Source organism: Protopterus annectens, chromosome 14.part0, assembly GCF_019279795.1.
Source record: "Protopterus annectens isolate FY-2018-M chromosome 14.part0, PAN1.0, whole genome shotgun sequence".
Classification (NCBI taxonomy): Eukaryota; Metazoa; Chordata; order Ceratodontiformes; family Protopteridae; genus Protopterus; species Protopterus annectens.
In genome coordinates, this window is record NC_056748.1 from 1038953802 (window position 1) to 1038977265 (window position 23464).

At 38.9% G+C, this 23464-nt stretch overlaps 1 protein-coding gene across 2 annotated transcripts in view; it reads right to left on the reverse strand.

The window, feature by feature from the left end:
• Positions 1 to 23464, reverse strand: part of ZMYM3 (zinc finger MYM-type containing 3) — a 3891108-nt gene that overhangs the window by 1350744 nt on the left and 2516900 nt on the right. For both annotated transcript variants that reach the window (XM_044056844.1, XM_044056843.1), the window contains exon 16: positions 7650 to 7765. In XM_044056844.1, the coding sequence (XP_043912779.1) occupies positions 7650 to 7765 (116 nt within the window). The remainder of the gene's footprint in view (positions 1 to 7649; positions 7766 to 23464) is intronic.

Here is a 23464-nt window from a genome sequence, read left to right on the forward strand (position 1 = left end):
TGCCCTTGGCTAAAGTTATAAACCAGTATTTCTGTAAGCAACTTGGCTTTAAAATAAGACAAAATAATGAGTCATGAAAAATGCTAAGTTTCTTACATCTGCAGAGATATTACCTTTTTTTCCCATGAGAAAATGTTTAGTGGAAACCAGGAAGTCTGCAGCTGAAGGCAGTGTACACGCTTTTCCAAATGAAATTGACAAAAGATTAATTGCCGAGTACTTTTTCATGGAGATGAGCTGTCTGCAGCTACAAGCAATTAATCTTGAGAATTCTGCGCATTCTTTGCAGAGAGAAATGCAATTTTAAAGGTACAATGGCATGCAGTTCAGTGAAAAAGAATACACTGAAGCAGTGCAATGATCGAGCTGCTGACAGGAATGGCTGCAAACTAGATCTGAGGGGTAGGGTGAAGAGTGGGAGATTGTGGGTAAGGGAAGCAGAGGAGTTCTTAAGTCTAAAGGAACTGGCCTGTGTCGGATCCGATAACCCACAGTTTGAAGCCAGATGGAACAGGCATCATCGGATCTGCTATTATGGAGCTTAATAAAATTTTGGGACAAGTAATTCACTTTCAACAAGGATTACTACTTATAGGTGGGGACTGGAACTTCAGATTTGGTTCAAGAGATGGCTTCCAGTAATTTAAAGGGAAAAAAAATCAAATGTACTTGGTGATTAAAATAAATAAAACATCGAAGAAATACATCAACTCAAATAAAATAGGTTGGTAAAATGGAAGAAGCTTTACTAGTGTTCAAATGAGGTAATAAAACTAAAAAAAAGTCAGAGGTTTAAATGAAGAAAATGCTGGCTGAGTATGATGCTTTTAAAGAAGAACTGTTTCAAAAACAGAAACTAAAATTAACATTCAAAAAATGTTATGTACAATAGGTGGGAGCAATAGGTTTTTACTATGAAGGCTATGCTGTCCATGTTATCTTGGAACCTAAATGGGCTTACAGGTATAGAGAAAAAGGAGAGAGTACTAAGTTATATTATGAAATGCAAAGTGCAAACAGCAATGCTGCAAGAGACACATTTGAAAAGAAATAAGCATGTGAATTTAACAAAGAAAGGATTCCAGGATGGATATTCAGCAGACTATCAGGGACAAAGGAAAAGTGAAGTAATTATGTTGATTGCTAAGGGGCACCAATAATGACAGCAGAAGAAAAGACAATAATGGAAGATTTATGGTAGTAATGAGCTGCTGGCAATGGAGGAGAATTATGACGGTGTGTATTTATATTTCACCAAAAACCTGCAAATTATAGAGATAAAAGAAAAATTTGGGAGAAATTATCAGCTTTTAGCAGAAATATTACTTACAGATGGAAGTGAAACATGACTTGCAATAGTGAAGCTGTATCAGGGGGAGGGGGGCATAGGCAGGATAATATAACAAAAGATGGTGAACTTCTAAATAAATTTAAAAAAATATTTGGAATTTAAGATGTACATACAGTAGCAGGAACTCAGACAGAATTTACATATAATTTCCCAAGGTGCAAACATTGGGCTTGACTGGATAGATACTATTTCACAGGCATGTTTCCATTTAACTGAAAGCTTCAACACATATCCAATACCAATTTCAAGACCATGCACCAATAAAAACTAAGATAAAAATACAGGGCAATGAAGTAAAAATTAAACATGGACACTTCCTCATCTACCTGTTAAAAAGAAAGGAATATAAGGAATGAAAAGTGGAAATTATGTGAGAGTTATTAGGGAAGATAAAAATATCTTCAGAAGTTAAAGCTAATGAGTGGGAAAAATAAAAACTGAGTTTAAAAACAGATTAGAAATAAAAGAGAAAGAAGTAATATGTATTACTCTGAGAGGCTGACAAAGGTTAAAGTATTGCAGAATAAGGAGAATCTCTCAGAACAACAAGAGGCGCAAATGCAGAGTGCTAAACAGAAAATATAACTCCAGAGCACAAAAAGTTTTAGCACGACTTATGCAGCAGAAGGGCTACTGCCAAACTTAGGGAGCCTATAACAAGAAAAATAACCATTGATTTTTATAGATGTTTTAGAAATATTTCTGAAATTTTATGAAATTTTGAATATAGCAGAGAAATGTGGAAATTAAGAAAGAGCACAAAATGGAATTATTTATGGAAGACTTACTTATGCTAGGGTTAGAGGAAGATGAGGCTCAACAGCTAACAGTTAAGACAGGAGGGGATGAGAGAAAAACAGTGATGTTCAATCAGTCTTCGATAAAATCTTCAGGAGTAGATGACATTCCTGTGGAAGTCTGGACGTTAGGAGGGAAGAAAGTGATAAAGATCTGGAAGAATTTAACAGCATTTTAAAAAAAGAGGAAGCTCCAACATCTTGGAAGAAAGAAGTGGTGGCTGTATTACCTACGGAAGGGAATGACCAAATCAGACCCAGCTTCATATAGACCCATTTGTGTTTATGTTGATATTAGCAAAAGGAATGGCAAAGGTGTTACCAAAACTGGCAGATATGAATTAATGTGGTTTTACGGAGGTGGAGGCAAACATTTAACATTAATAAAACACTGATGATACAAAGGGGAGCAGAATGTAAGGGAAAAAAACATTATTGGTGGGTCTTGATAAACTGAAAGCAATCAAAAGAGTAATCTGAGATGTAATGAGTAGGGCAATGGAAGCATTTACATTCCCTGATACAATATTTTTAGGAAGACTGAAGGACTGCAGGCAAGAGGGTTCCTCTCTGATAAGTGATAAGTATTTAGAAGTATGGATTAGGAAGACTTTTGTTATGGCAGCTAAAGATATATGGGAAGAGACTAATCAAAAGATAATACATGGAAGCTCTTCTTTATGAAAATAAATAGTAAGTTGCAAGCAGTGAAAATGTTTTTAGTCCCTTTAATTTTATATACGAGTAAGGCAATTTTTTATCAATAAGATAAGTTGTGGACAATAATTAGAGTTGAAGGAATTTATCTGGGAGGAGAAGAGGGCAAAAGTTAAGTGGGATAAGATGATCCTTCTAGCAGAACATGGTGGTTTAGGATTACCTGATTTGAAGAGATATTTGACAGTCACACAATTAAGGGTTGTATGTATAGCAAAAGCAGATAGTCATAATTTAAGATGGAAAGGGATGATGATGATGAAGCAGGGAAGAAGTTCAATAAAGAGAGTGGGATTTTGGATGCTTCCTTAAGAAGGATAACAATCATATTATATTCATGAAGTAAAAAAGTATTCTAAGAACAAAGCCAACAAGAGAATGGGAGAAAGGAGATTTTGCCAGTGGGGAAAACTGCAAGCAAGGGTACAGAAAATAGGCAAGGGGAGCTGAAATTTATTGAGAAACCTGTCAATGGAACCTAGGCACTGGGAGTTAATAACTACAGATGGAAAGGTAACAGAGTGGGATTAGGCCAATACAACGTTTGGACTGCAGACTACAGACTGCCTTTCCTTTCACAGATCGATTATCAGACTACAAGCAAAGAGAACGGGAGAGGGGAATCTTAAGTGAAATACCTGCTCTGGTGGGGTTTTTAGCTGAATGTAGGATAGAAGCTGATGTTGAAAAAGGGATAAATTAGTAGGACATATAAATATTGCATGGCAAGTATAAGAATCAGTCAAAGGAAGTTGGAAAATATTGGGAAGAGCAACTGGAAAAGCGATTTACAACAGAACAAGGGAGAACATATGTATGGCTCCCAAGTATGCAACAAGGTCCAGAATGGTTAGGATTTTTGCTTGGAAGTATTTGCAAAGCTATGTTTATATCCCAAGTAGAATTCAAATGTTTTCCTCCAGTAGACAGCAAATGTTGTAGCTATTATGGGGAAGAAAGAGGTAACTGTGAACATGTGTTTTGGAAGTGTAATGATTTGGTAGATTTTAAAAATTCTAGACAGAGTACTCCATCAGAAATATTTGGTGACCAAATGGATGTAACGAAGGACATGATTTTTTTGAGCTGGGACACAGGATCTGAAATGTCTATACATAGTAATGCCTTAAGTTTAATTCCTCTGGCTGCCAAAAATGCAATTACTAGAAAATGGAAATCAAAGTCTAAACCAACTGTATTTGAAGTACTGCCAATTATAAAGAGAGACAAAAAAACTGCCAGATGAATCTTTAAAAAAGGGAAGGATCAAATTACATAGAAATAAATGGAAATTGTGGGAACAATACATGCAGATTAATATTCAGGAGGAGGAGTGAAGTTTAATGGAAGGCAGGAAATAAGTAATTTATGTAGCACTGAAGATAATTACAAAGAAAAAGAAAGAAAAGATGTGATGCATCATGTATGTAAAGGGGGAAAGTTAACATGTAGTTTTCTTTTCTAGTAATGTATGTTTGCTTATGTCTTGAGTGATAATTTTATAAAGGTGTTCAAAAGAAAAGAAAAAAAAAAAGATGGGTGAGAAATGGGAGAAATGACTCCCATTCCATAGCAGTATGGAAAGAAAGGTGTATCCTTGATGACTGCAGAATAAACATACTAGTTCCAGTGTACAAGAGCAAAGGGAACATACACAACTATGGCCAGTACAGAGGTATCAAACTCCTGTCACACTACATGAAAGCTTTGGAGAGGGCACTTGATATTTGAATATGAAAAATAGTACAAAAGAAGATGGAAGATGAGCAGTTCGGATTCAGATCAGTATGCAGCACAATCAACAAAATGCACGCAGTGAAAAAGACAGTGAGAAAAAGTTACAGATGAAGAAAGAATTCAACTGGCCATTCCTAGACTTGGAAAAAAGAATATGACAAGGTCCCAAGAAAGCTGATTAGGGCAGTGTTGTGGTGGTTCAAAGTCCCAGAAACAATGGTAGAATTAATGCAGGCTGTGTACAAGGATCCAATGACTCAAGTACGAACAGTGATCAGACTCACAGAGGGGTTCAAAGTGGGAGTGAATGTGCATCAGGGTTCACCTTTCAGCCCACTGCTGTTCATACTGATGGACTACATTAGCAAATAGGTTGGAGGAGACAGATCAGCAAAACTGCTATATGCAGATGATGTGACATTACAGTCAAACTCAGAGCAAAAACTTTCTTAAAGGACAAAGGAATGGAATTCAAAACTGAAGGGACATGGGATGAAACTGAGTAAAGATAAGACAGATGAAATGGCAGCAAATGGGGGAAATCAGAAGATGAGACAGAAGGAGAAGTAGTGGAGCAGGTTAACAGATTCAAGTATCTGGGAGGTTTGGATGAGGAGAAAAGAGGTCTGAATGAGATCAAAGCTAGAATCAGAGGAGATGCAGCCAACTGGCACAGAACTGTCAGGGTTAGTGTATGACAGAAGAATGCCAAAGAAACTGAAAAATAGCTGCATGTTACAGAAATCAGAGCAGCTGAGAAAGCTAGAGGTGATACAGATGATGCACACTATGTGAAAGAAGAAGAAATGAGGACATCAAAGCAGAAGCCCAGGCAGCTCGAACTGCAGAGAAAGTCAAACAGAACATATTATGTGGTTTGTGCTCGTGCAGAAAATCAGAAAACAATCAAGTGAATATGATTTGGGACAGACAAGAAGAAAACAAGAGGAAATGAGGCCATACAGCAAAGACATGAATGGACTGTGTTACAGAAAACCTGCAACAAGCAGATAAGACTGTCTAAGAAAGCATCAAGGCAGCACTGAATTGAGAGAGATGGTGCTCAGCCTTAACACTGTCCCATGCTTTTTTATTTTTTTTTGAAATTCCAAACTAAGTTGGAATGACACATATATTGTTACCATATCTGCTGGTCTATGAAGAGTATCCAGCTATTGTCAGAGTACAGATATCCTCCATATGTTCAACATGGAGGGGGGGTGATTCAAGCTGCTTCAGCTTTGTGTTGAGATGGTAAGTATACCACTACTACTTCGACAGTAAGCAGGGGTGCAAATTCACTTTGCTACTAATCGATTTACAACAAGATGTTTGCTGATGGACAAAGGGTGAACCAGTTGGCTGCACCAGAAGTGCATGGCCCTAATCAAGCCTTACTACTCCTTAATCCTTTCTGCTAAAAAAAAAAAAAAACTGGACCACTAAGTTTTATAAGGTCTCAAACTACACGAGGAAATAAGCTGGATCATTGCAAGTTTTAGAAGGTCTCAAACTACACAAGGAAATAAACTTTATTATAATCTGATTTCCCACATTAAACTATTTAAATGATGTTATTTTTTACGTGCTTACAAGCTGGAGAGCTTTTTTTCACAAAACTAACCAGAGGATGCACCTAGCATATATCTGACTTCCATAAAGTATTCAAGGACACAAGAGGTACGAAGATGAATCTGCAGAAAATTATTTTTTCTACTTTTACCCTTTTCTTGCAGGTTTGCATGACGAAAATCTTTACAAGATCCCATCATTAAACTTTCTAAATTTTCAGATACAAATGAATGTTAATCACATAAGCCAAGATAAATAATTCTATGAAAACTGCCCAGGCAAGTTACAAAATTCAGAATATGATATACAATTCCAGTCTTGACCAACAATGTGGTAATGCTCTGTGTGTCAAGAAAGGAAGGGCTACCTTCTCCATACATCATGAAAAGTATGATCATACTTCATACATCATCCTTGGACTTGAAGGCACAAGATTGTGGGGCTCTTGAAAAATCCTGCACACGTTTTCCTCCTCAGTCCAGGAGGAAATGAGCATACTCTGGCAAACACCGTCTAGAACCATAGTTTCCACATTTGAAACCAGCCTGTCAATGTTATAGCTCACCACGTAGTGGACAAAAAGCGCAAAGATGACCCAAATAAAATATCCAGTCTGGAAAACCACAGCTCATACCCTGACGTTTCCATGAACCTACTTTATTCTTATCACTGACTGCTGACATACTGGCATACATACACTTAAAATGCCTGCAGCACATTTTTTTCTATACCAATGTGCAACAGTTAGCATTCTTTTCCTTTGTGGCTCAGTTCAAAGCTTAGCTGCCTTCTGTGCAGACTTTGGCTGATATTTTGTCAGTAGCGGCTCTTCACTTTATACCCACGGCTTCCCTGGATAGGCTCTGGCAGCCCCCAACCCTGTACAGACAAATGAGATCTCACTAAATTAATAAATAAATAAAATCAACAATATGACTAACAAAGAATATGAAAACAGGATCAAACCATTTTCTACAGAGTAACAAAATCTGTGTTGGAGCTGTTGTCTGCCAAGGTCTTGTGGCTTTTTTCTATGCCCACAGATGGCAGCTGAAAGGAAGCAAACAGTAAGCTCACTTCACGAAGGTAAGAGTACTACAACCACACACATGGATGTAACAATCGGTGTGTGAAAAGGAAGCTGCAAAATAAGCTAAACAGGGGTGGTCAATGAAAAATTCAATGTGTGTACCTACACCAACCCAAGTCAAAAGCATCCAGACCTCTGCTGGAAGCCACCATTTTGCATAAGGAGGTTGATTTACAGATTTGTTAACTATGCAGTTAGTGTGATCCAGAGAGTTTTAGCTGAACACCAATTTGAAGAAAAGGTGCTGACACAGTGAGCCAAACAAACATGCAGTTCAAGATTTGTACACCTGCCTAATTCATCACATTTCCCCAACAATGCAGTTGGTCTAAGCCTACTGATCTTTACTCTGAAAGTGCTTCCAGCCCTCCTAGTCATCACTTACTGGGACAGGCATTGCCAAAGGCACTGGTGTTTTCTGAGTGTACATCTGCATAGGTACAGGAACAAAAATTGGTACAGGAACAGGCAGCACGATCACCTGAGGCTTCCACTCCTCCTCTGCAAAAAAAAAAAAAAAAAGGCATGGTAAACACAGGTAGGTCTATGCATCACTCACATGATCACTGACTGAAAACTGCAATGAGCAAACAATGCATATATGATGCTTTCTCACACACAGACAGACACACACCCACACACAGAAAGATCACACAATGTAGGCAGTCTTCAGTCACCTTAACGCAAACAGTACAATATAGTAATATAGTGGTACAACTTCCTCACTGATATAGCCCAATTCTGTTTATAAATGGTTTTATGCTCCTACTCACTTTTAAAATGAAAGTACTGTTAAATCAGCAGATACAGTGGTGTATAAAACAATAAAACTACAGTTCAAAAATGTAGAATGAAGCCACAACTAAGTGCTGAAACAAATAAAAAGGGTACATTTAACTCCTTGAAATTAATTATAAGAACAATGAACATTTCACACCAAATGTGTTTTAATAAGATGTGCATATGCTGAAATGTAGTCCTTATTTATGACATAACCAAGAATGTAAGGCCAGTTTCAAATACCTTAACAGGTAAGTGAAAAAAACTAACTCATTTTTTCTTCTTTTAAAGCAGGCAGAAGATTAAAATTGATAATGTAATGCTAGTGCATCACAGGCTAACTTGCAATGCCACTGTAATAACAAAACTACGAAGTCCAACACCTCTACTTCCCAATCTGCAATTAAACATTTCACATAAAGTACATTAATCAGAAAACAGAATGTTCCCACAAACGCTTTCCAGCAGTATTTTGAAACATTTCAGCTTACTTTCAACATTGTATTTCATTTACTGTTGACATTTCTGATTTATTTTGTCATCACACAATGGTGAAAAGGGCACTACAGCAGATAAATCTACTATCCTTGATCAGTATCAGTTTGAACACAGTGTTTACAGGAATACACTGTCAGAATCAAAACTCTTCAAAAATCCATTCCCCAGGAAAGGAAAAGGGGAGCTGCACTGAGGACACTGTGAAAGAGCCCTTCACATCTAAGACGGTAGACAGGTACTGGTAAAGGACAAGACACCTATGGTATTGACTGTTGCAATAACAGGGCAGTGAAACTACCCTTTCCATTACAGACTGCTGCATCATATAATTACCCCCCCCCCGAATTTCAGCTGTCTAAAAGTTAGTAATGGTAAATTCTTTGGTCCAGTACAGAAGTAAACAACTGGTTAAGGGATATGCAAAGGGAATAGATGCTCAAAAGTACAGTTTTGTACCTACCATAAATGTAGATGTTCGAGTGCTAATACAGCTGCAGTAATCACATATGGGTTCTCTGCCGTCAGGCGGTCCCTCGGTCGGCCGAATTCCAAAGTCTTGGTCCAGCGTCGGTTGTTGTCACTTTCTTTCCTGACGTCAGTGCGACAGGGGTATATAAGACACAGCTGACGCCATATTCTTCAGTCTTTTCTTGCCCCAGATGTCAGGTGCCCCCAGAAGGAAGGCAATACATAAATCATATATAAAAATATATGCAAGCAATGCAATGTAATCAAAAAACAGTAGTTGCAAGCAAATACACCATAGGAGGATAACCCAATTAGGTTGTAAGAGGAGGTGTTAGCCACAAGTCCTTTACCAAGAGGGGAAGGAGGGAGGGAAACCTGTACTGCAGCTGTATTAGCACTCGAACATCTACATTTATGGTAGGTACAAAACTGTACTATGTCCATCATGCATACAGCTGTAGTAATCACATATGGGTAGAATCCCAAAGCTACGCACAGGGTGGTAGGCACTAGGTGGAACTGGGATGAGCCAGAATGCCCTGCAATACAGCAGTGGTAAAGCCTGCTCTAGTTTTGGAATATAAAGGCAGGTGGTAGTGTTTTGTGAAGGTATGCACAGAACTCCAAGTGGCTGCCTCCAAAATATCTTTGGTAGGAACTCCTCTGAGGAAGGCTGTAGAGGTAGCTGTGGCCCTGGTGGAGTGGGATCTGATGCTTGTAGGGATAGATTTCCCATGATAGGAGTAACAAAATCGTATGCAGTGGCCTATCCATTTTGAAATTGTCTGTTTGGTAACAGGCTTCCCTTGAGCTCCTACAGCATAGGACACAAAAAGCTGTTCTGATTTCCTGAAAGGCTTTGTTCTGTCCAAATAATAATGTAGCTGCCTATGGATGTCTAAGGAGTGTAGCAGCCTTTCCCCTTTGTTTTGAGGATTGGGGTAAAAGGTAGGTAAGTGTATGGCTTGATTCAAAGCTACCCTGGATACCACTTTAGGCATAAATGACGGATTGGTTCGAAGGGAAACCCTGTCCTGATGGAAGATGAGAAAGGGCTGCACAGCCATGAGGGCTTGTAGCTCCGAAACCCTACGAGCTGAGGTAATGGCCAGAAGGAAAGCTGTTTTCCAGGACAAATATTGCAAATCTGTTGAGGCAGCTGGTTTAAAGGGAGGCAATGTTAATTTTTCTAGAATGTAATTAAGATCCCAGGCTGGCACTGGTTGTTTCCTTGGTGGTCTTATATTCTTAGCCCCTCTGAGGAGCTGTCTTAAAAGTGGGTGAGAGAATAACGGTGGATCCGTGTTGAATTCTACAGAAATGGCTGAGGCATGGATTTTTATGGAGGAAAATGAAAGCCCACTGTTCAGCAGCTCAGCTAGATACTGTAATACCTGAGGCAAATTTAGTTTTCTAGGATCCTGGCCTTTTTTCTCATTCGAGGAGCAAAATCGTTTCCATTTTCGAGTAGGCCTTTCTAGTTGATGGCCTTCTGGCCTCCAGAATGACGTCCTGCACCTCTTTGGGGAGTAGGATCTGTTGTGGTGTTAAGGAATTTTCCATGCAGCGAGATTGAGTGTTTTCAGCTGACTGTGAAGAGTTTTGTAGCTGTGCTGAGTCAGCAGAAGAGGCATTAGAGGTAGAAACCAAGGAGGAGTATGTGTTAGGCTCCTCAGGAGTGGGTACCAGTGCTGTCTTGGCCAGTCTGGAGCAATCAGTATCATCTTCGGTCTGTCTGCTCTTGCTTTCAAGAGCACCTTGGGCAGAAGAGGCAGAGGTGGGAAAGCATACACTGTCCATCTGAATGAAAGGGCGTCCACTCTCCAGGCCTTTGGATGGAAGGTCCTTGAACAAAACTTTTCCAATTGATGATTCCTGTGGGAGGCGAAGAGATCTATGTCTGGCCTTCCCCACGCTTGGATTATCTGTGTAAACACCTGAGGATGCAACTTCCATTTGTGCGGATCTGTCATATTTCTGCTTAGACTGTCTGCCAGCGTGTTTTCCAAACCTGGCAAGTACTGTGCTTGAAGTTCGATTTTCCATTCCAGAGCCAAGTTCCAAAGTGTCATGGCTAGTCTGCACAGGGGGTATGAATGTGTTTCTCCTTGTTTGTTTATGTACCACATTACTGTGGTGTTGTCTGTTCTTATCAATAATTGTCCTGGATGCAGGAGGTCCTTGAATGCTGTAATTGCATTTATCACTGCTAGCATTTCTTTTTGGTTGATGTGAAGGTGCTTTTCCTTTTGGGACCATTTGCCCTGAATGCACCTGTCTGTCATGTGCGCCTCCCAGGTGTAATCTGAGGCGTCTGTTGTGATGACTTGATTTGCTTGAGGCTTGCAGAATGGGAGACCTGTGTTTGTTTGACATGCTTGGGCCCACCATAGAAATTCCTTTTGCAAACATGGAATTATTGGTATTATTGTTTCCAAATTGTGGCTGTGCTGAGACCATAGGTTTTTTAGGTACCATTGAAGTTTTCTCATTTGCAACTTTGCATATGGGATTAGAAGAATGCAAGATGCCATGAAGCCCAGAGCCTGCAGGATTTTCCTTGCAGTAAGCCTGGTACAATTTGCTAGTATTTTGAAGTACTGAGTTAGTTGCCCCTGTTTTTCTGGCGTAAGGTAGGCCATCTGGGTGTTTGTGTCCAAGTTGGCACCCAGGAAAGTTATTTTCTGAGATGGTGTTAGCCTGGATTTCTCTTTGTTGATTGTGTATCCCAGAGAATTCAGTAACCGTATTGCATAAGCCAGATGTTCCAGACGTTTGTGCTTGCTGTCCGCTTGGATCAGGCAGTCGTCCAAATAAGGGTAAATTTGTATCCCTTGTAGTCTGCAGTATGCGATTACTGATGCCAGGCATTTCGTGAATACTCTGGGTACAGTAGATAAGCCAAAGGGCAATGCAGAGAATTGATAGTGGATTGAACCTGCAAGAAATCTCAGGTATCTTCTGCAGCTTTGTCTGATTGGGACATGCAGGTATGCCTCCTTGAGGTCCAATGTTACCAGCCAAAACCCCTTGCCCAGCATGGGAAGAAGCTGCTGTAATGTGAGCATCTTGAATTTTGGTACGAGTAGAAATGTATTTAGGATGGATAAGTCCAAAATGGGTCTCCAGTCGGTTCCTTTCCTTGGTACCAGAAATAGTCTGGAATAAAAACCTTGACCTTGTTCGTGAGTAGGTACCTCTTGAATAGCTTTCATGTCTATGAGTTTTGAAATTTGTATTTGTGCCTCTGCCCTTTGATTGTGTGGTAGGTTTGGCATGCCTCTCATTTTTGGAAGAGTGTGAAAATGAAATCTGTAGCCTCTGTTTATAATGTCCAGGATCCATTTGTCTGTTGTGATAATATGCCAATTTCTTGTAAATAATGCCAGCTTTCCTCCCAAGGGAGCTGCCAGCTGAGACTTGCTTGGCATGAAAAGGAGGAAGTCATTGGGTTTGTTTTCTGTATTGTTGTGCACTGTCTTCGCCACCTCTTGGTGCTGGAGTTTGCCATTGTCTGCCTCTATATGATCCTTGACATTGTCCTCTGCCCCTTGTGCGCCTGTATCTACCTCTTTGGGGCTTGTCCGTGGCTGGAAAGGACCAGTTTTAGAAGGCCAATTTCTGCTAAAACGAGGTGGTTGTACCTGTAGAAAAGCCTTGACAGTTTGCATAGATTTAGCTTTTTCTTCCATTTTACATAGTATCTCCTCAGCATTAGTACCAAATAGTACATCCTTTTGTAAAGGAGCATCTAGTAGTTTAGCTTTAACATGATCAGGCAAGCTTTGTTCCCTAAGCCAAGCATGTCTACGAATGAATGATCCTGTAACAGCAGCTCTACTTGAGGCCTCTAAGGCATCATAGCCACATTGTAAGGTGTGTTTACCCACTTGTTCTGCACTATGCATCATATCCTGCAATTCCTTCAAATCTGGTTGATCAGGTTGAGACATTTTATTTCTTAATTGAGATAACAGAAACTGCTGGTATTTAAGCATATGGAACTGACAATTTAAGGCCCTCATGGCTAGGGTGGCCGAGGTGTATACCTTTTCCCCCACCTTTCTAAGGATCTAGATTCTCTTTCGTAAGGTAGTGGATTCTTGGCAGTAGAGGGCTTCATTCCCTTGGGGCCTTGAGAAATGGTTTCAGGATCAGCATTATGGCTTTTGAAAAGAAATTGGTGAGAGTTAGGAACTCTGTAGTACCTATCAGGTTTGACTGGAGCAGGAGGCAGGGAATCCGGACTAAGACAAGCCTCCGAGTAAACATCATCAAGTATGTCCAAGACAGGAGGTATAGCCAGCGGTCTGTGTTGAGGTAACAAAAGAAATTCCCTAAGCCTTTTCTTGGACTCAGAAAAGTCTTGGCCTTCCCAATGGAAGTGCTCCCACAAGGTGTGCGAGGTTTCCCCAAAAGAGAAATCCTCTGGGGGAGATACAGAAGGAATGGACTGTTCTGCATCCGAATCTTCATAAGGGGAGTACGAGTGCTCCTCTACATCAGAATGTTCTGAGAAAATGGAGCATTGTACAGAAGAGGGAGAATCTTCCTCCACTCTGGGTCTCTTGTCTGGAGGGGGTTGGGAAACCCTGATAAGGGTAATCAAATCCTCAGCCATTTTAAGCATCTGCTTTTTAGGCATGTGGCCTGGGGATGGGCCCTGAGCAACAGGCCTCTTGGGATGCATGGCTGATTTGGACTTAGTGAAGGCCTTAATGGAAAAGGACGATGAGGGCCTAAAGACACCCTGGGTGGAAGTGGACCTGCCCACATTAGGAGACTCAACACTCACAGTGGCTTTGGTGGTTGTAGTCTGAGTAAGGGCCGAGGCATCTGCGGTCTCGGGCACAGAAGACACCGCCAAAGAAGTGTCGTCGGTAGTCAGGGACTGCAAAGGCGTCTCGCTGAGAACCGGACCACGTGCAGTCGGTTTTGGCATGCTGTCGGTGGAGACCGCGGGCCTCGCGTGTCGGTCCTTGTCCTTGCATTTTTTTGGACAAAACGGTAGTCGGAGTCTCCGACGACATTTTATAATAAAAGGCTTTACCAAAATAATGTTGGGCGAACTCCGCCCGACGCTTAATAGTGCGTTTATTGAAAGTAGCACAAAAGCGACAGCCCGAGACGTCGTGGTCTGGGCCTAAACAAGGTATGCAGAGGGAATGGAAATCCATATGCGGTATTTGCTTCCCACAAGAAATACAATTGTTAACTTTGTCTGACATCGGTCTGAGGCAAGAAAAGTTTCCCCAACGGGGTACTTAGCTTTAAAGAAGACTTCAGTTTCCAATTTTTCGTAAATTCAGGAGCTGGCCGACCGGCACTTGTGAAATGCTTCTGCTTCGGGCACCACGCGGCAAAAAAGACTGAAGAATATGGCGTCAGCTGTGTCTTATATACCCCTGTCGCACTGACGTCAGGAAAGAAAGCGACAACAACCGACGCCAGACCAAGACTTTGGAATTCGGCCGACCGAGAGACCGCCTGACGGCAGAGAACCTATATGTGATTACTGCACTGTATGCACGATGAACATCATGGTTATATCTCTGGGGTTGCAACAAAGTAGTATTCCTAAAAAAAGGCACAAAAAAGGCTAGATTGGCTAGAAATGTTATTTCACATAAGCATGTATATTCAACTGAAAGCTTTGACACAGATCCACTAACAATTTCAGATCGTGCACTGATAAAAACTAACAAAACAGTGCAGGGCAATGAAGTAAAACAGACACTGGCCCTTTCCCACTTACCGGTTAAAAACAGATGAATTTAAGAAATGGGTAGTGGAAATGATCCAAGGGTTATTAAGGAAATAAACATTTCTTCTGAAGGGATAGTAAGCGGGTAGAACAAAATGAAAATTGAGTTTAAAAAAGGGTGGAAATAAAAATAAAAAAGTATGGGAAAAATAATAGGAACTATTTGGAAGAAATGAAGTATTGCAGGATAAAAGGAATCCCACAGAACCAGAGATGGAACTGAAGAGTACCAATGGGAACATAAGGAAGTATTTGAACTCTATGCATGACTTCAGAAAGGTTGCTACTGAGCAAAGTACAGTGACATATGTGACGATAGGAGGTACTGCCAGCCATGCCAGAAATAGGGCAGTGGATATATGGCTTGTGCCAACACAGCTAGCTGAAATTTTGTAAATAGTTATATGTCATTTTTATAACAAAGTGATTTGTACAGATGCTTGTGCTGAAAATGTATTTGTGAGGTTAATGGAGGATACTGGGACAGCAAAGGTTAACCAGTTAACTTATTTTAAGAAAATAAGGGAAATATAAATGAGCTGTTAAACCATTAAAACAGCACTCATAGTGCTGAATAGGACCAGAGATGGTGGGCCTGGAAGATGCCTTTGTTCATTAGCTCAGTAAAAGGAGGGGAAGCCCCAAGCAGTGCCATAAACATTTAAGATATGTATTGTAGCTGTCCATGCTAAATTCCTGTCTCAACATCAAAGGGGGTTACTGTGAGAACCTACAGTCAGGTGACCAGAAGAGGTCATTCTGAAAGCCATCAAGGACATTTCTGACGAGGGACTATTCTGTTTTGGGAACCTGACTAGAAAGACTGCTCACGTACTTCACTGTGCCTTGCTCGATCAATTAAGTTATTGGGGAATAGTAATTCTCCTAGATTCGGTCAGGAATATAGTGAAGCTTACTTTATATATTGATTTTCTTTATTTGTATGAGTCTGTCAATCAATATTATTTTTAATATTTCCTGTGATTTGAACTCTGTGGTTTACTGTGAATATATAATTAGTATTTTTGTGCCCTTGTATTATTTATTATTAAATATATTTAAAACTTTTACTGTGGCTGGTCCATGTAGAAAGTATTTAACTTTTTATTTATTTACTGACACTATGTGGGCCACTCCAGAAGGCCTAGCCGTCTTAGTCAACTACTACCATTTGTACTAGTATTAATATTACACAGTATAATTGGACAACCCTTGCTAAGGGCTTACAGTAGCTGATTGTGGAGTGTCTGGTGGTGGTGATAACCACCGTATACTCTGAGCAGAAGGGGACACAGCAGGGAAATCTGTGCCAGCCTTTCCCAGGTGTGTGTGTGTCAGCTACTTGGGACAGGGACACGAAGCACTGGGTTTACAGAGAGGGTGCTGGAGGACTTGGCTTGGATACTCAGCTGAGGACCTAAGCGTACAGCTGTATCAGTGGGGAGTCTTATTGGGGACCTGAAGGAAGACAGACCAAGAGAAATCCTGTTCCCTGTGTCCTTTTAAGGGAAATTGGGCTTGATGCAGAGAGATTTGCATCTGGAAATACTAAGTGTATTTGTATTCCAAGTGCACGTCCCTCTGCAGTGTCAGTGGTGAGGATTCAGGCTTGACTACTGGCCCAGAGAGGGGTCATCATGGAATAAACCCTACTTACCTGTAACAGAAAATGCTCCAATTCCTCACTACCTCAGTGGCATTTTGGGTTATCTGCCACGGTAACCCAATATTGGCTAGCATTCAAAAGCACAGACTCCCCTTTATCTCTCTCTTCCTGTGATAACTGACTGGCTGAATATAACCTGAGAGGAAAGCCTTCAGCTGTGACAAAAGTGAGAGTTCAGGCTTTCGCTTCCACAAAGAAGGGGAGGAAAGTACATGAAGCCAGAATCATCTTGCAAGAATAAATGTGGAGCCAATCACAATACCACACAAAAACCAAATGCAATAACAACCGAATCAAAGAGGTTGAAAGTCACCTCAACTTTGCAAAACCTGGAGGACGGCAGATAGGTACTGACACTGAAGCGGTGAGGAATTCGACCATCTACTGTTATAGGTAAGTAGGACATACAAAACCTGCACTATGTTCATCATTCCCACTGCATCAGTGGCAATTTGGATAGATTCACAACACTTACCATACTTGGAAGGTGGAAGGATAAGGATCTAGGGATGAAAAATTCTAGCAAAGCCTGCTATAGACCTTGAAAAAGAATCTACTTTGCAGTGCTTTGGGAAGATATGAAAAGAGGACCAAGGTTGCTGCTTCTAAAATGCTCCTAGAGTCCATCCCTTTCAAATATAACACTGAAGAGGATAAGACCCTACTTGAGTGAGCCTTAACCTTGCTTGGAAGTGATTTACCACGATCAGAGCAACAGAAAACAGCAGCAGAGTACAACCATTGTGCAAACATTTGCTTACAGACAGGCAAACCTTTCTTAGTCACCATATAGGAGACAGACAGTTGTTAAGTACTCCTAAAGGGCTTTTCCCCAGTATTACTTTTTTTAAACACCTTTATTAAATTATCACTTGTGATACAGGCAAACTTACATTTATATAAAAGTAATCAAACCATTTTAACAAGTTCAGATTTACAAACATTAGACATCACATATATTGTTATATCATATAATATAAGCAGCATTACATAAAATTATTAAATCCCTGCCTTCGCTTAAACCTCATTGCTACAACAATGTTCTCACGATTTCCATTTTTTTTTATGTAATTTACTCATACCCTTTTCTAAATAACCCAATTCCTGTTCTTTAATCTCTATTACAATATTCACTACTTCAAGTATAGTTAGCTTAGACTTTGATTTCCATTTGCCAGTAATTGCTTTTTGTTAGCCACCAGAATTAAAATTAACAAGGCATTACTATGTCTAGGCAATTCAGATCCCATATCCCAGCTCAAAAACATCATTTCCTTAGTTATACTCATTTGCTTACCCAGTATTCCTGACAAGAGTAACCTGTAAGGAATTTTTAAAGTCTGCCAACACATTACACTCCCAAAACATATGCTCCCAGTTATGTACTTCTTCACCACCATACCTCTAACATTTGTAATTTACCTTAGGAAACATTCTTTGTAGTCCACTTCAGTTATAAAAGTATATATGCAAACACTTCAAAGCAAAAGTCCTAAATCTTCTAGATTTTGCTGCATATTTCGGAACAATACATAGGTCCTCCTACTGTTTCTTTGTGAATTCCATACCTAATCTCTCTTCCCAATCTTTTCTGACCTCCTCTGATTGATTCATATAGTTAATGTGCAACATTTTATATGCTCTACTAATGATCCCTTTTTTGACAGCAGCTTCTGTTCTACATTCAAATTAAAAATGTAACCAGCGCAGGTCTTTCATTTAGGATTCCCCTTATCCCTTTCTCTCTATATACTGTGATATCAATCCCTGATAGGGAAGACAATCACTTGCCTATAATCCAAATGTCTTCTTGGCTTCTTCCCATTTTATTACCTTTCCCTCTCTACATATTTGTTCCCAAAACCTTGATTCCTTTGCCAACCTACTCCAGTAAATTTCAGCCCCCTCTTGTCTTTTCTCTGTACCCCTAACTGCAGTCATTTCTATCAGCAAAATCTTTCTCCATTCCTGTGTAGGTTTAGGTCTTAGTATACTTTCTGAACATAATATTCTGTATGACTACTGTTATTTTCCTTAAGAATCTGCAATGAAAATCCCCTTCTTTCCTTATTTCTTGAATTAACCCCCCCCCCGCTTCATCATCATCCCTTTCCACTTTGAATTGTAGCTTTCTGTTTGTGCTATGTATAAAAGAATGACTGCATAGCTCTAAAATATCCATTTAAACCAGGTAATCCTAAATCTCATTGTTCTATTGCGAGTATTAACTTATCCCATTTAACTCTTGCTCTCTTCCCCTCACAAATAAAAATCATTCAATTCTTTATTAATTACTATCCACAGGTTCTCCTTTGGTTGATAAAAAATATGCCTGACCTATGTATAATACTAAAGGGACTAAAAACATTTTAATGCTTGTATCTTGCTATCCATAACCATAAGCAAGAGCTTCCAGTTTCTCATTTTTTTGTATTATCTTTTTAGTCTTTTCTCACATATCCTTAGCTGCAATATCATAACCATTTTCAATCCATAGTCTTAAACACTTCATTTTATCATGCCTCCATAATTATGGGTACTGCTGAACCAATTCATGTCTGTAAACACATTTTGCAACCTTTGCTATATTTTCATTAATTTTATATCCCTGGAAACCTGTAACTGTCTCAAAATGTTCCACAATGCTGAGATGTCCTTTTCTGGTTCTATCAGGTACAAAACAATATAATATGTAAATAAAGCCAACTTTTCTTGAACACCATACCAATTATATCCTTGAATTTCTGAGTCCAGTACTTTTTTTTTTGCCAATGGTTCTAAATATAATGGAAATAAAGAGGAAAGATGACACTCCTGCCTAGTTCCTCTGTTCAGATAGCCTTATCAGACAGGAACCCTCCCACTTTAATTTTTGCCTGCAATCCCTCATATATCTTTCTAATAAACTTTATTATTGCATCAGGAAATGCAAATGCTTACCTTGCCCTACTCAAAAACCCAGCTTACTCTGTCAAATGCTTTCTCTGCTTCAAGAGTCACCAATAACAGCAGTATATTCTTACATTCTGCTTCCCTCTGAATCATCACTGTTCTATTAATGTTGTCAAATGTTTATCTCCCCTCCACAAAACCTCAGTGGTCCACATCTATCAATTTTGGCTTCACCTTTGCCATTCTTGTAGCCATTACTGTTAAACAAAACCTTCCAGATCTTTATCAATTTCTTTCCTTCTACCTTCCAGAAATCCACTGGAATACCATCTATTCCTGGAGACTTCCATGCAGATTGGTTATACATCACCATTTTTATTCTGTCTACTCCTGTTAACTTAACAGGTAGTTGTTGAGCTTCATCTGCTTCTAACTTGGCATTTTAAGTCTTCCAAAATATGTCCAATTGTGTTTTTTCTTGATTTCCACATTTCCCAGCTTTATACAAATGTTCATAAAATGTATGAATTATCTCTAATACCTATACAGGATCTCTGGTCATTTTCTAGTGATTCTGTTACCCAAGTCGTTGTGCCAAAAGTTTTTGTGCTCTTGAGTTATCAAAAAACAGTTGCTTAACAGCAACCTTTTGAAACTGCATATTAACCAGATACTCCCTTATAGTCTTTTTAGCCATCTGCAATTGTGCCTCATCTTGTTCTCAGAGATTCCCCTCATTTTTCAAAACTTTAACCTTTGTCAGCCCCTTTAAATAATTCTTGTTTCTTGTTAACCTGATCTGTTTCTTTTATTTCTACCATATTTAAAACACCACTTCCATTTTATCCCACTCACTAGCTATATACTTCTGGAATACTTTCTATCATTCGTAGTAACTCCCAGATAATTATCATTACCCATTCATTAAATTCCACTTTTTTTTAAGAAGCGGAGAAGCACCAGTGTCTCATCTTTACTTGACTACTCTGCATTTTATCTTATTAATTACTGGCACATGATCTGATAGTTATTTGATGTATAATGAAGTTCTCAATTAAATGCACATGTTGCTGTGAAGTATAATTTCTGTCTAGACTAGTCCAGTTATTGCACCTTGACGAATAATATGTAAATTCTCTCCAAGTTCCTACTACTGAATTCATGTCTTTCATACCAAATATTTTCATAGATTTCTGCAGAAATCTACCCTCTTTTGTTATGTTTTCCCTTCTAGGCCTTAAAGGAACATCCTCATTATTGCAAATCAAATTCCAATCCACACCAATAAGTAATATTCCCTGCTGAAAGCTGATTACTTCTCCCCAAACTTTTTTTAAGCTTTATAATAACAGTTTTAGGTGAAATATAAATTCATGCCAGCTTAATCCTCAACCCTTGCCAGTAGCTCCTTACTACTAAAAATCTACCATTATCATCTTTTACCCCTCTTTTATCACTACTGAAGCTCCTCCAGCAATTAAGATACGTACTCCTGTTCCTTTTGTCCCTGATATTCCTTTCTTTATCAAATTCACATACTCAGTTCTTTCCAGATGTATCTCCCTGAAGCATTTGTTGTTTGCACCCTGCATTGTTTAATATAACTAAGTATTCTTTCCTTTTTGTCTATACCTGAGACCATCCAAATCCCAAGATAATATGAAAAGTGTTGCCATTATTAAGAAGTCATTATTTTCGCCTATTATAAACGGCAGTTTTTAAAATGTCTATTTTCAGCCTGTGTGATAAAAACACCCATTAATATTTGTCAGGATAATCCTTTATACAGTTTTTTTTTCTCATCATCAACATTGGAACCTATGTCACATTTTACAAGACCTTTTTGTTTTAATAAAAACCTGAAATAAAAAAAAAAACAGCACCATACCTATTAGCTTAATATAAACACACAGGCATCTTCAAGTTTAACCCTCCTAACAGGAACATCTGTGCCAGACAGCTGCTAACACAGTCCCTAATTAACTTGAAACTGGGGTTATCCATGCTAAGATACTTCTACTTACACTAACGAGTGTCTGTTTTATCTTTACTCCCCCCCCCATGTGAAAACTTGCATGCTTTCAGAAATCATTATCTTCTAGCCTTGACAAAACCAGTGTTCTGTCTTTTATTGTCCTATTATGAGTTTGCCTCCATGGAAGCGTTAGAAAAACAAGAAGTATGTAGTCTTCTCCTACATCTTGAACGACAAGCTGAAACTTTTATTGCTAAAGGAAAACTTCATTATACTCAACGTTCTCAAAATTTACTTTTTTCTACTTAAAATTTGTTATTAAATAAAACCAAGGGTCTTAATCCAGACATTCATCTATGCAAAAGTAAGACAAAACATGTCAGCTCTACATATATTATGATCTGTGTACTTTTATACCCCATCCCCACATCAACAACCAAAGATTACAACCTATTAACTTAAACATGCTTATGTCCATTTTTCCTCTCTTTGTACACTGTAATACCTACATTTCTTAATACAAAAAAATACAGGAGGAGAAAAGGAAAAAAAAGGCATCTGTTTACTTCAATAACTTTTTAACATACAATGAAAAATACTTTACTATAAAATATATAAATTTACATTCTGAAAAGTTTAATAGAAATACTGTTAAGCACAAACTGTTTTGCTTACCAGTTACCTTTTCCTTCCTCTCCTCTCACAGTCGCTCCAAATATTAATGGCGTGAAGTGAGGCAAATGCTTTTCAGTTTCCCACCAGTTTAACCAAGTCACATAAGGCTACTCTTTCCACTTATTCTTTAAGAGTTGTATTTCACACTTATGCTTTGCAGTCTCGCAGTTATTGACTAATTTCCATGTTGCTGGTTTTCTTTCTGATTATCTCCATCTCCCAACTCAGTTCTACAGTGCTCTTGTTTCTTCTGGATAACTACTGTGCTTTTCTCTGTCTCTGAAGTATTTTCCTTTGGAACAATGGAAAAGGTGTAACTGCTAAAGTCACTTACTGTGCTTTACTATCAGAAGAATGAGAAGCAGAGTTCCCTTCCTTTCTGCTTGAAAGCTTATTTTGTTGAATAGACTTTTGCATTTTATCCTCAGCCTGTTCTGCATAAAAAAAATACTTTGATCCTCCAGGAAAAATATAAAGATGATGGCTGGATACAACAGCTTGAATCTCACACCTGCCACTCAATATTCTCCGATTACTGGGAATAAATCTGTTTCTCTTCTGCCGGGTGTACAGTGAATTACTTTCCACAAACATTCTATTGTCTCCACCTTTAATACTTTGCCCTTTTTGCCATAGCTTTCTCAGGATCAATTCATTCTGCTGATACGTTTGCATCTTTACTAATAAAAGTCTTGGCTACTTTCTCATGGCAAGAATTTGAATAAACATGGTGTGCCCTTTCAATTAACATTTCCTGCTCTAGAATACCAGTTCAGTTGCTTATTTGTCCCTTCATAAAATTAATTTAGTCTGTTCCTTCTAATTTCTCTGATACAGCAGCAAACAGTTGAAATTCACAAACAACAAACTGTTAAAATCCACAATAAAAAGCGGCAGGAGCCAGAAATGGCAACTAGTCCAACTTTATTTACTAAAACCACCAGATTACCGCTTTTGTCTGTGATAAACAGACTTCATCAGATGAAATACACTTGAATAGTCCACCAAATTTAAAACACATCCAATCATCATGTGACTTCCAATGTATCACATTTAAAGAGCCCACACACAACTATAAGCATTGGACAATACATCATATAATACTAACAGAATCACTTAAAATCATGCTTAGAAAAGATGAAAATATAACTAAGCTGATAAAATCATTAACAAATACACACACACACATACATATATATATGAACACTCATCTCTGAAAAGCTTTGAACTTTAAAACTGGTTAAACACATATCAACCCATTTTTAAGCCTGGACACACACTTGCATTACATTTCAATTGCCACAGCAGTTCCTTTTTATCGAAATCCAACCCCAAAGGACCACCCCTTGAACTTTCAATCAGCTTCTCCAAAACAAATTTAAAACAATGCATAGGATGCAGTTTAATGTGCCTAGCCAAATCATTTGTTTCTTGTGCTTTAGAAATGGCATACACATGTTCACTTGTTCTATCTTTGAACAC